At 37.6% G+C, this 13,571-nt stretch overlaps 1 protein-coding gene across 1 annotated transcript in view; it reads right to left on the reverse strand.

Annotated features, from left to right (window-relative positions):
• The window catches only part of col11a1a (collagen, type XI, alpha 1a), a 71,598-nt gene that overhangs the window by 26,500 nt on the left and 31,527 nt on the right, over positions 1 to 13,571 (reverse strand). The window contains exons 24-37 of the mRNA XM_039617396.1: positions 12,218 to 12,262; positions 11,659 to 11,712; positions 9,887 to 9,931; positions 9,453 to 9,506; positions 9,292 to 9,336; positions 7,882 to 7,935; positions 7,649 to 7,756; positions 7,512 to 7,565; positions 6,660 to 6,713; positions 5,598 to 5,642; positions 5,350 to 5,403; positions 5,106 to 5,150; positions 2,807 to 2,860; positions 2,117 to 2,170 (exon numbers count right to left, since the gene is read on the reverse strand). Coding sequence (XP_039473330.1) covers positions 2,117 to 2,170; positions 2,807 to 2,860; positions 5,106 to 5,150; positions 5,350 to 5,403; positions 5,598 to 5,642; positions 6,660 to 6,713; positions 7,512 to 7,565; positions 7,649 to 7,756; positions 7,882 to 7,935; positions 9,292 to 9,336; positions 9,453 to 9,506; positions 9,887 to 9,931; positions 11,659 to 11,712; positions 12,218 to 12,262 — 765 coding nt within the window. The remainder of the gene's footprint in view (positions 1 to 2,116; positions 2,171 to 2,806; positions 2,861 to 5,105; positions 5,151 to 5,349; positions 5,404 to 5,597; positions 5,643 to 6,659; positions 6,714 to 7,511; positions 7,566 to 7,648; positions 7,757 to 7,881; positions 7,936 to 9,291; positions 9,337 to 9,452; positions 9,507 to 9,886; positions 9,932 to 11,658; positions 11,713 to 12,217; positions 12,263 to 13,571) is intronic.

Here is a 13,571-nt window from a genome sequence, read left to right on the forward strand (position 1 = left end):
TTTTAGCCTTTTTTGCTTGCAATCCAAAATAGACATGAAAAGGAAGGGTCACACAACATACGCCTTGAACCAAACCAGGCAACCTGTAGGGTACCTGTACTTGGATACTGTAATTAAGATTTAAACAGCAGACAAGTAACAGATTTGACATGTCACTGATAATAAGAAGGCTAAGTCTCATCTTTTCATTTGTTTCTTATGAGAGTGACGGATTTCTACATGAAGAATAAAAATGTGCAAAATTTCATTGAGGTAACATAAACTCTGGTCCTGTCGTGTATGAATGTGTAACTAGCCAACTTCAAAGCCAACAGTATTATAGTACAGCTGCTCTACTACTACTACTGCATACAGCTTTAAGTGTACAAGTCACCATTAAGTTATATGTTCTCTGGGAGAATACAGACCAGTTAGTTGTGGTTAACTTTTAAGTTTACATTCACAGCATATGGCTGATTTGCATTGAAGCACTCCCTGTGGATACGTTTAAGCAAATTTAAACAGCAAAACAAGACGAGCCAAAAAAAAAGATCCAAGTTCAAAATTCCCGAGCATTGAATCCAACGGTGCGGTACAAATCAGATGAACTTCTGTCTTCAGGGAGAGGAACAATCCAATCCGCATTGACCTGAGTCCAAGTGCACTCCAGTATACTCCTGAAATACTAATTAAACAGTTTTCTTAAAACTCACTATTAAGTGAACTGATACAACCCGATAAAGAATGGTATCTTCTGCCTGTATCACAGATGTAATAAGTCTACACACTTGTAGACAGTGAACAGTGTACAGCTTAATTAAGCTTCCTGAGAGTTACCGAGAAGCAAACAAGTGCAACCCCAGGATCAGCACAAGAAGAGTGTTAGATGAAATCAGCTTTTTCTATTGGATCCCTCATTCATTCATTTGATTTGCAACTTATTATCCTATAACTAAACAAAGTTTCAAATGCAAACTTCTTACAGAGTCAATCCTGAAAGACTTATGACTCCAGGCCTATTGATCACTATGTGCTGTGATTTATGATGATGTATTTTTTAAAGGACGCCCTCAAGCCATGCTGCTGCAGCATCAGCCGTGGCTTAGAGACACTGGCTCAAATCTTTATTTGCGCTTCCTTAAATGTAACTTGCGTTTCTGAGGATGTGCATCTATGAGCCTCTTTATTGCTGTGTGGAGCCCACTCATCAGCACATAAACACCTTAATGAAGACTATTATGGGGGCCTGAATTACAGAAAAGGCAGGGAAGCACTTGTGTGTGCTGTATTATATTATCTAAGGGAAAGAGGCAGATGGAAAAGGAAGCTTTGATAAAGGCAATGATGTCAAGCTTTTAGTAGAATCATTGTCCTCCGAGCCTCATCAAACCATGGTGCACTGATGCATACCAAGCGCAGAGGAATCGAAGAGCGGGGGATTCTAACTTCGTTTGATCGAATCTTACTCTGCTTTGTTTTTTTTATTGTTGTTATCTATGTGCCAAATCAGCCATTTTTCATTTAGCTCATGCACATTTTGGAACAATAAACAAACAATACAAATAAAAAAGCAACAAACTGTTTTATCCTGCTGCAACAAATATTGTGCTGGCTGGCTTAGTTATCTCTAAGGTGTTATTGTAATACAGTAGGCAGTGATACACAAGTAAACCTTAGTGGAACTAAACAGCCAAGGCTTAGCATCCTTTCACTGGATATTTGCAAATATGCCAAAGTAACAATGAGATAGAAACTCCATCAGAAATAGATGGCAACACAGCCCACAGTCTGAGCCCTGTGGATTTACCTCGACGGTGTGTGTGTGTATTCTGTCTGTGTGAATAAAGACCAGCTGAGCAGCAGACTCAGGCAGTATTCACAAGGGCTTTCTCTTTTAGAGTTTACTTTACGAAATGGGTCTGCACCTCTGGCATCCCACTGAGATGTTGTGCCATCGATTGTTATCTACTGCACATGAAAGCACCATACATATGTTTATGTATAATACTGGCATAGCCACAGGAATAAGTCTTGTTTTAAAGTGGTTTAAATGTAGAAAGCTAACAAAAAGCCAAAATGTATAATTCTTAGATCATGCTGGGTTTAAGTTCAACAACAAGATATTGCAATTACTCACTGTTTCTCCGCGCTGGCCAGGGTGTCCGGGCAGCCCATCCTTGCCAGGTGGTCCCTGTTAGGTAGAAAACAAGACATACATTCACCAGGCAGCCAGGGACATTCATTGTTATCACTCTTATATCTTAAGTGACAGCCCTTTGATTGAGTAAAAGTTTTTTTCTAAGCAACAAGTTTTATTACTACAATTTTGTGCAAATGGTTTGTGGGCAGTGTAAACATAATATTGAGAAAGGACAAACCTCTGAGTATCCTGAAGTAGTTGAATGGTATGGAAATAGGCTCAGGGTTGTTTTTTTTGTGTGAAATAAACATTGTTACGGGCTGAGACGTGAGAGCCAGCTATGAATCTAACCGGAATCAATAGGTGGAAATTACCACTTGTCTCCTGCCTTGACTGGGTAGTGAGAAAATGAGCTCAGCTTCAATAACAGTTAGAGTAATGACCTCTGAACAGAATTAGGGATATTGCTATGTATTACTGCACCCTATGAATTCTTCAAATTGAATCAATTGTGACTTATAATGTTTCCAAACTAGGCTAATTTGCTATTGCAACACAGAGGAAGGGTAAATAAAGTAAGAGATTAGACACAGAGCCTTGCAAAACCACAAAGCCTCAGTGTAGGTGCTTTTTTAGTCTGAGAGACCAAGTGGCTTTCTTCTGTTCCAAGGAAGGAGAAATACTTACAGGGGGGCCCTTTGGTCCAGGGAAACCTACTGGTCCCTGTGGTCCTTGAGGTCCCTGCAATCAACACACAGTCAAATTAAGGTTATGACATTATGCAAAAAGGCAAAACAAAACCTGAAAGTGAAAAAGTGTCAGGCTCTGGGATTGCTTTGTGTGCCTTATGACTAATTCCAGGTTGAGAAAGAAAATGGAGCTTTTCGAATTGAAAAACTAGCCTCACCATCAGGTGAGTAACTGTGCCTCAGGTCAGAAATGATATGATATGAATAACGGTAAGACTCGCCACACTTTCTAACCACACAGAAAAGTAGTGAGAGTAAAAGTGTATCAGGAGTCTTTGCAATGATTTATTTGTTCGGCTAACCTTAAAATTTCAGTAGCATGGATATTTTTTGAAATCCAATATTATATTGTTATAAAGATAACTTCAAAAAAAAGTCCCTATCTGATCCTGCTAAATCAAGCAGACAGCATCACAGGGAAGATTATAATCATGGCAATAATAATAAGCCAAAAAATTAGCTTTTGAATTCTCCGAGTTCATCAACATTAACATTAACTCCAAATAAACTTTGTTGTATCCTAATATATTACTTTCCATTGTTGTAGAAAATTAGCTGTAGCTTATCAGGTAACAAATCTTCATCAATGTTGCTGCATACGCCAAATACTGTATGCTCAGCTGATATAATTAATGAGGGGTTAAAACCAGCTGAAAGCTAAACTGCATGTTAAAAAATTAATTAATTAATAAAGGAAAAAAAGTGTCTTTGCCACCCACAATGTTACAAATAGAGACATTCATATTGTGGGGTTGTGTGTCCGAGTTTGTAGAGTCAAATATTCTGAAGAAGGATTTCAGTTACTATACATTATTGAGGTAACAAGTGTTTTATTTAAGGAGATTAAACACAAATCGATGAAACATCTAATACAAGTTTAATTTTCTGCAGTCTAATAAAAGCTTCAAAGCTGACTCGATCATTTAAGCTTATCTTTTAATCATCCTTATTCATCAGATTAAAATTTATTTCACCTCACTTGTCCATGTTCATAGGAGTTTAACAAAAGAGGCTGCTCATACTGTTACAGAGTTCATGACACTACATCTCAGATAGCTTAAGTTAAAAGAACTGTTGACAGCAGTCCATTAATATCTGCTTCAATCACTGTGCCATTACTGTATTAGATCAGTAAAAGAAGAAAACTTTAAGTCTGTAAAAGCATATCTATGATAAAGATTTACCTTTGAGACTGAAAAACCTATTTTATGACTAATTAATGATGAAATCCCTGTACCTAGCCGAGGACAAGTAGGAGGAACATGTGCCATAAATGGATTTCTGTTATTACCAACTTTCAACTTTCAGAAAAGAGGCTCAGTTTTCCCGATCAACTAAAATTCATCACTCTGTGTCAGTACAAATAGTGCTGGTAGGTAAATGCTAATGCAAACAGAGCATTTGCTGCAGGTGCTTAACAGCCTTCCTTTTTTCAGGCCTTCACTAAATCAAGCCAATGTTTCTCATTTCTTTGATACACAGCAAAATCAAATTCCACTAAAACGGCACTAGAAATCTAACAAAATCAAATGAAAGTTATTAAATGAGGTGTCACTGCTGGGAATCTGTTTTTGTGCAGCAACTGCACACTGTTTACTTTTCCTTTTTTTGCTGAGTAAGCCACCCAGCACTAAACATCTAGTTTTGAAGCGCTTTCTTTCCTTTTTTTCCTCCTTTCCTTTTGGAGTGTCAGTTTGAAATGCTGCAAAGGAGCAATTTACTTTATTGCAATGCTGGGAGCCAAGTGATAGGGTGAAAAAAACAAAACAAAAATGCTGCTGTCTGTAGGAACAGTGATGTAGCATTAAGGCAAGATCCCAGCTGACAGCAACGTATAGAACAGCAGTCTTATTATAATATTATATGATGCCTGAATTGCCCCTAATTAAAAATGAAACAAACGATTCATCTATTGATCAATTAATTTCCTAATTATTTCCAGTCTATCTTTATTTATCCTCCTGTTGAACTAGAAAAGTAAAAGTAAGGCACAGCCATCATTTTAGTAGATGCTAGAGATCTACTGGGAAGAAAAAAAGCATATTATGTGTACACTACTAGGTTAGCATCTTTTCTTACTATTTATCTTTAATGCTTAGAATGAGATAGACTTAATACCAACAATTAGAAGTATATTTCTTAATGCAAGGACAACAGTAACAAACTGGTATGGATCTAACCCTTGTGTGCTTTTAAAATGCATAACAGCCACTGCAGACTCAGTGTGTTGGACTTACTCTCTCACCAGGTGGGCCAGGAGGACCGTCGTTACCTGCTGTGCCCTTCAACACACAAAAACAAATCATCATCAGCTCACATTTTGCCGTTTTGACACTGTGCAGACTGCATTAGCGCCCGGCCAGGTCGGAAGCAGAAAGCAGCTCTATTTAATAATGTTCAAAATGACAAAGTAGCAATTTAATTGAAAAGTCTTGACTCTTTGTGAGTAGTGTTTTGTTGTAATGGCTGTAGCATCAGAACCTTGGGTCCAGGTTTTCCTGTTGGACCTCTGGCTCCTCGAGCGCCCCTGGGACCCTACAGAGAGAGAGAGAAAAAGTCATGTTAAGCACACAACTTTATGGTAACATCATATCTAAAAGCCACAACAGTCTAATTCAACAGCTATAATGTATGCACATAATTTGACTGGAAGAATAATTTAAACGATTCAACAATGTTTACACTAATAGCCCATTAATCACAAAAATTATGGCGTGAACAGCACCTACCGTCGGACCTCTTTGTCCTCTCGGACCAGACTTGCCAGCAGTGCCCTGTTAGGTAACAAAAATTTAAAAAAAGGCTTAAGCACAGATTCTGCTCGTCTGTCCTCATCCAGCATTAATCCACTTAACATATGAAACCCCATTAACATGTGTTCCACACAAAGCATCTCTGCTACGTCGAGCAACAACCAGAGAACAGTGTGTTCCCTGCTTGGACAGGGAACACACTGTAGTGGCTCATTATTTCCTTTTAACTTATAAATAAACAATAATTTGTAATTACAGGACACAGTGCAATGTCATTTACTTGTATGAGCCAACTAAGAAAAGCTTGAAAACCTTTAATTTAAACTGATCACATGAATAAATGTAAACAGGTCATATGGCAACATAAATAAAGAGTACAGGAGTTATGTTCAGAAAGCAAAGAATTTGTTAAGCAACTAGTTGGCTTCTCACATCAGAAGAGAAATTTTGATTTTGGCTGGATTGCTTTATTTCACAAAATAACCTCTGTGTGCCAAATAAAGCTGTTGGATGGACCTGGCTTTAGTCAAATAATACAGTTTAAAGTATCCACTTAATGGTTCTGAGCCATTTAATAAAAGATTTTTAAGCCAATTTATTTAATAACTCTTTATACTTTTAATAATCTTTATATTAAAGTGGATTTCAAACTAATACTCTCTCCCATTACCTCCACCTTTAATAAAACGAATGGTGTTGAGCTGGGGATATCTGGCTTACTGCACACGTAAATGGTGAACGTGCAAATATGAAAACTCGAACAGCATCTCAGCAACTCTCCAAAACTGCGTGAGTGCAACTTTTTTTCAAGCCAAGAAATGAGGCCATGGGCTCAATGAAAGCACAATTGTTTCCGCACCTTTTGTTCTCTCCCCGACATTGATTTCGCTGCTGTTATTCATTTATCTATTTATTTATTTATTTTTGTGCCAAGTCACCATGCAGATGCTTTGTAATGGGAATCAATTTTCTTTTGTGCTGGGCTGTGATGTCGTGGTGATTTTCATACACAAAAACTAAATGCATGTGTTTTCTTACCCTGGCTCCTTTCTCGCCATTGGCTCCGGGGAATCCGGGGAAACCGCTTGAGCCCTGTCGACAGGAGGTAGATATGTCATGGAGGGGAAATACAGAAACACGAGAGAAGCTGTGTGGCTCAGCACATGCATAATAATTAAAGCTCAGCCTAATTGCCTGTATTTATCTGCACTGCTGTTGAAAGTCATCTTCAGTTACTTTTACACTGCTAACCCCACGTCCCTGTAAAATAACCTGAATGTAGCATGAGTTTGAAACATAAAGGGGTTAAAAAAACTGTTCCTTATCTATACTGCACTTTCTTGTTAAAGAACATTTTCTCAGTCCATATAAAATAATTGAGGACACGCATTCACACACTGAAACAAGAGGAGGATGACTTTACAACACGGCACAAGCTATCTTTAAACACGAGACAAAGTGACATTTTCTGTAATCAGAAAAGCTTACCTATTCTGCAGAGCCTCAAATGTTGCATTGGGGACATTCAACAAAAATTGAATCCATGGCAAACTTTACCTCCGTAAAGCAATAACACTAAAATTTTGCACTGCCAAAATAAAGCTGTGTTGTTTACTCATTTAGGGAATTATAGCCTTGTTAATGACACCTTATTAAAAAGTGATGCCAATTTCTTTTAAATATATTTTTTGAAAAATAACAAAAAAACGAAATAACTAAAAAAAATAAAAATAACCAGTGTGCTACCTAATATGGGATGTTTGTCAGCTGCGTTATTTCCGAGTAACCTGGCAAACCCAGCCAACAAAGTAAACCACCATTTAATATTTGTTATTTTTTATTACTTGAGAAAAAAACCCAACAAAAAAAACTTGATTTTCACAAACGTACCTTAGGTCCTTGTCTTCCAGGATAACCTGGCAATCCTGGGACACCCAGTTTACCCTGAGAGACATTAACACCACAAGTAAGCACAAGAATACAATTTTAGCACAACTCCAGTCAGAGCTAAATAAGAGCCATGTTACCTTTTCTCCAGCAAGACCAATAGGACCAGATTCACCAGGGGGCCCAGCTCTGCCTTTAGGACCCTCAGGACCATCCTCTCCACGGGGCCCAATCAAACCAATTTCACCCTACAATCAACAGATATATAAAAACATATGGTTTCATTTTTATATATCTTAATTCTCCATCCAAATAGTAAAGATTAGACTAAACGTTGAGTCATCAGTGTTTTTATTTCAGTCAAGCTCCTCACCCGGTCTCCTTTGATTCCCATGTCCCCCTTGAAACCCGGGAAACCGTCCTCACCCTGAAATGAGAGAAGTTAGTGAATTTTCTGGCATTTTTGGGGTTAATTTACTATATTGTTGCTAAAAGCATTGTTTAACTGTCTGAAATTGATGATTTTTTCTAGGAAACTTCCTGAAACTTTTCTTTAAAAGTTATATTTTGAAAATCTTTTAAAGCTTCAGCCTTCTTAGGTTCACCGTGTAAATCACAGGATTGACAGTGCTATCTGCTGGTCAGATAGTGGAATAGCACCTGCATGGAAACGTAAAGCTGTTGATATTTTCATCCTCTACATTTGCAGCAGTGCCCATTCATTTTTATTTCTGACTGTTTATATGCCGATGTACCAAATTAGAAAACACGATATCATTTGCTCTAGTTTTAAAGACACTAGACACTCAGTATATCTACAATACACCCAATGATGCTTGGGTTTATTGACTTTGTGAAACTCGTAAATGGACTGAAGGACACGATTGAGTTCATCCAAACTTATTCCTCTTTTCTTTGAAACTTTCACTTGTCCATGTTTTCAACTCTCTGATGCATAATGCAGTACTGAGCACGTCTGTTGCCACCAACTCACATCGCAAAGACCACACGCACACACCTCAAGAAAAGCACATCCTTTATTCATAACAAACTCTTTCTCCTCGAGGTTTTGGCTTTTGGATCTCTTGCTATAAATAATTCAATAAAAAATGATATGAATACCTGTCATTGTTGTAAGAACAACATCTCTCAGTCAGATAATAGATTTTTTACAGTGACACAGCTGTACTGATCTTGAATAAAAGTTATGCCTATCTATATATAAAAAAAATAGTTTAAATTCTACATGGATACATGCAAAGTTCAACACTTAAAAAACTGCTTGGAATTGATTGTAGTGGCCTTTCAAAAATATTCTAGAGCATGACAGCTTTACATTCAACAGTGGATTGAGGGTCACTTTAAGAAAGTCTCCGTCTTTGCTGAAGAAGGCTATCGACTGACCTCTACATTCAGGCTCCAGCAGCTGTCCACTCCGGCTCAAAGGACTCAAACCAAAGCTGGGAGTGCAGGTAAACAGCCACTGTTGGAGCGGTCCTGCCTGTGACGTGAAACTATCTACTGGCTGTTCCCAAACTTTATTTTTGATGCCTTCAGCTTTATCACAAGATGAAGTTTAGACTGACAGTCTGCAATTCACTATGCCAACTTCCTTAACAGAAACCAAGGGAGTTATCCCATTGAACTGACCCCCATTTGGTTCTTTACTTTGACTTTAGCAATATATTATGTATAATTATTAAGCTATTTTAGCTGCAATAGTTATATTTTATATCAAAAACTTGTGTAAAATAATGTATAAATTTTAAAAAGACATACATACCTTCTCTCCCTTTGATCCCTTGAGACCACGGACACCATCTGCACCCTGTAGGACAGAAGCCAGAGATCAGAATACGACACAATGATGTCTAGCAGGACAAACTCCTGTAGAATAATAAAAGCGTTTGGACAATCAAATACATGCTTCATCAAACGTCATACCTTAACACCACGAGGCCCAGGATAACCAATGGGACCCTGTGGGCCTGACGGACCCTGGAGCAAAGAAACAGTGTATGATCACTGGGGCTAACGCTTAGCAGATAAATGCAGATGGCATTAATAATAACTTGTATATTTAAATACACCGATTAGTTTCAATTAAAGATGGCTAGGTTCGCCATTACAATTGCATGGTAAACAATCAGTGTTGGTCAATTATTGAACCCAAGCTTGTATATAAGTTGCTCATTAAACTGTAATATTAAAGAGAGGCACAACATAAGCTCAGTTAACAAAATGTTATGTGATCTGAATATGAATAACAATAAAAAAAGTGAATGAATGAATAAATGAACGAATATTGCTGGCTGATACTATGAAATGAAAAAAATAAATAAAAATAAGATAAAATTCTGTGACTTCAAAACACCTACTTGGGCTCCTTTCTCTCCAGGTGGTCCCTCCTTACCAGGATGACCCTGCAAAACAAAACAAAACAAAGACATCACAACATGGTTAAAACTTGCAAAACTATTTAACTTAGTGAATGCTGTGACCTAATGTGTGTCACTGAGCTACCTGATGCAACCGTTTATGATGTTGAAGCAACTTCACAAAAAAGAACTCCAGTGTTTCTTCCTGAATTTATATTAACATCAATTTCTAGCTTTTGTGCTGTCCTTCAAACACATGGCAAACAAACAAAAGAGTTACTATTTCAGCGCAAAGCTGAATTGTAGTGCATTCACACAATGCTGCATTAATTATAAGGGTAAACTTGTGTGCTCTGTGGTGCTTTTTGTAAACAATAGCATAGTATATTAGCAGATATACTACTACAAGTACAAGTTTTTCTAGTAATAATATTAAATTTGACATTTGTGTGATGGCCACTGATGAAGTAAGGTCTATAGTACAGACAGACAGGTTGGATATAAGCTGCCCACAAACATATGGGATCCTTTAGCCTCTGACACTCCCGATCTGAGGTGTGAGATTGAGGTAGAGGGCTGTAAATCACCAGGCTCTGGGGCCTGAGGCCAGCTAAGGCTGTCTGCCTGTTGAACTTACACACCTTTCCAAGTAAGAGCAGTGAAGGAGGTATGACATGAATAACTACGGGTCTGAAATAACAAATCCCGTAGGCTATTTATCAAATTTCTGGTGATGGAAAATGCCACGAGAGATGTCTGAGGTACAGTTCTGCCATGTTGCACAAAAAGGATTAAATAAAAATCAAAATATTGTCCACGTGCATTTTTGAAGCACATAGCTTGCACAGCAACTTCATTTATAGTCTCAAATGCATATGAGATATTTCAAGAAAAACAAACAAACAAAAAAAGGGGCCATTTCCAAAAATCATTTTACCAACAGACTGAAGGTATAACACAAATAAGTCAAGGAGTCACTGTATATGTGTGCATCTGTGTGTGCGCTCTCTGTTTTCTCAGCAATCTACTTCCCACTTGGTGGGTTTACTGCAGAGGATTCAATAGAGAATACTGTTGTTTCAGGTCATTTGAATGAATGGTTCTTATTTTACTGTATAAGCTTTTTATTTTTTCTGCTTTCACAACTTCTGATAACTTGCAGGTGAGACGTGTGAGACGAATATTCTCAAAACCACCTCCACATGTAAATTTTCAATCTGTGTGAGTTATGGGCACCACAATTTTACAAAGTTCCAAACATGGTTCCTGACTTTTAAGGGGAAGCATGTAACTAATTTAACTTGGGTTTTGGTTTGATTGTTTATTAATGACTGCACTTTTTGTTTGCATACTTAAGAGCAATTTTTAGTAAAAATGTCCATTTCATCTACCCAGCACCCATAGTTAAATTCTTAATCTATGGGAACTAAAACTTTCCTTTATTTTTGTAAAACAAATAAAGGAAAGGCTTTCAAAGTGGATTGTCCACAAACTACACTGTGCACGTATTGTTTCGCTAATTCTCAATGATTGTAGGTGCATTAGCTGTGCAGCCATCTTTCAACTTGGTGGTTATATAAAAATGCACAATTGCCCCATATGTAAATGGCAGATTCAGTACTAAACTACTACTAATACTAGTACAAAATAGAAAGTAAAAAAAAGCACCCACAATTTTAGTGAAGTGGTGTTAGATTATCTTGTTTGTGGGATATGTATGTGTGTAATATTGATATACAGTATGCATGTATATAGGTCACAAGCGCACTCACAGGAGGCCCATCAGCTCCAGGTAATCCAGGCAACCCTGACCTGCCCTGAGGTCCCTGTATGAGGAAAAGAAAAAGACAGATTTAAAAAAACGTCCAGAATTCTTATGAAGATCACGTGCAGGTTCAAATAAGCTAAATGCAACCTTTTGACTTTAGCATAGACTCTTAGTTTTGATTAAAGAAAACTCAAGGAAAAAGAAATTCTATCATAAACAAAAAATAAATAAACTGAATTTAAATTTTAAATTGTAGTTAGATAAATACAACTAAGCTTACTTATCAAAGAGACATGACAAAGAAGCATGCAGTACATAGCATACTTAGCATGAATCTTGCTAACCTGCAGATACCAAATTTGCCTTATTTTACCAAATAATGCAAAAGTTATATCAAATCAAGAGTCCTTATATCTTATATCAAATACAGTTTACTGATTTGGCAACTTAATAATTCCTTGCACAGCACTACGTTTGTTGTACCAAGAAACATTTCATTCCATGTACAAACCGTTATGCTTTAATAATAAGCTTTCAAATAATGAAGACAGAAATAAACACACTTTTTCTCCAGGTGGTCCAATGGGGCCTTGAGGACCAGGAAGACCCTGCAAAACCAGAGACAGATAGAGATGAGAGTCGCTATAGCAACAACAGGCATGCTCAAACACATGCACAAGCTGGATAAACTGAAGAGTTTGTTGGAGCTGTAAATAGTTTAGCTGGTAAAGAAATGTTAAGCTTGTGTGTTTAAGTGTGCTTGTTCTTTCTAAGTGGGGTATATTGGCCTTAAGCATGCTTGCAAACCCTTAAATATTTGTTTATGTGCTCCCATATATGCATTTCTGAGTCCCTACCTGCCATTGCCCTTTATATTTGTTGGTTTGGTTGTGTTTCTGGTGTCCTTATTTCCCATGCTTTTGTCTTCATGTCTATCAGCATTAGTTATTTATCTTTTGGTTACTTTCCGTTGTACTGTGAAAGTTCGTCTTCCCATTTGTCTTGTATTTTTACTTCCCACCTTTGCTCCTTTGCCTTCTATGCCTGACAGTTGGCCCATGTGCCTTTTTCCCACTTGTGTGTCATTTTCTAAACCAATGCTCAGTGTATAAAGTGGCTACAAGCAAACTGTTAAACTTGCTTAGGAAGAATCCTAACAGAGGGAAGTGACACAGAATCTCTCTGAGTGGCAGCCATAATAACCCTTAATAAAAACTGGATGAATTTTCTAATGACTAAGGAAAGGTGCTCCAGTGATTCTTTCATCACCTCCTTCAGCTGTAGATAGACTAGACCAATCCTTTTATGAAGTGAAAGGAGATAATGCCCTCCCATTATTCATAGCGACATAATACGTGAACATCATTAACTGCAATGAGCTTAACTGACATGTGGCAGCTAAATGTTCATTAGTACTGCAGTTTCTATTTGATGCCAAAACGTGCTGATAAAATTTGAACCTTCAATGATAGGTGACCTCTCAGGTGAACATTATTTGTATTTAATGATGAGTTCGAATTCTGTCCTTTGTAACAAAGTTATATTTTTCACTGGTTTCTCTCTTTCATAAGACCTGCATGTAACAGCACAGTAACACTGCATGAGGCATCTAAGATGTATTTTGTGTAGTCCATCTGTGAGACACTGTTTCACCACATCAGACCCACATCAACAGCATCCGCTGCCACATTATTAAGCTGTCTGAGATTCTCTGACCGTTGCACTTCTCTTTTCCTAGGTCCTTATAAATTCTGCCTCACACTTTTCTTTGACCTCATGATGTTTTCCACTGAAGCACAACATAACACTGTCTGATATGTGCTCATATATTCATGTGTGTGTGTGTGTCAGCTTGAAGCAACAGTTGTAGAAGCTTTGCAGGGATTAAACCAACACGAAGACAATGAAAACAAAACC

The sequence above is a fragment of the Oreochromis aureus genome, linkage group 9, assembly GCF_013358895.1.
Source record: "Oreochromis aureus strain Israel breed Guangdong linkage group 9, ZZ_aureus, whole genome shotgun sequence".
Classification (NCBI taxonomy): Eukaryota; Metazoa; Chordata; class Actinopteri; order Cichliformes; family Cichlidae; genus Oreochromis; species Oreochromis aureus.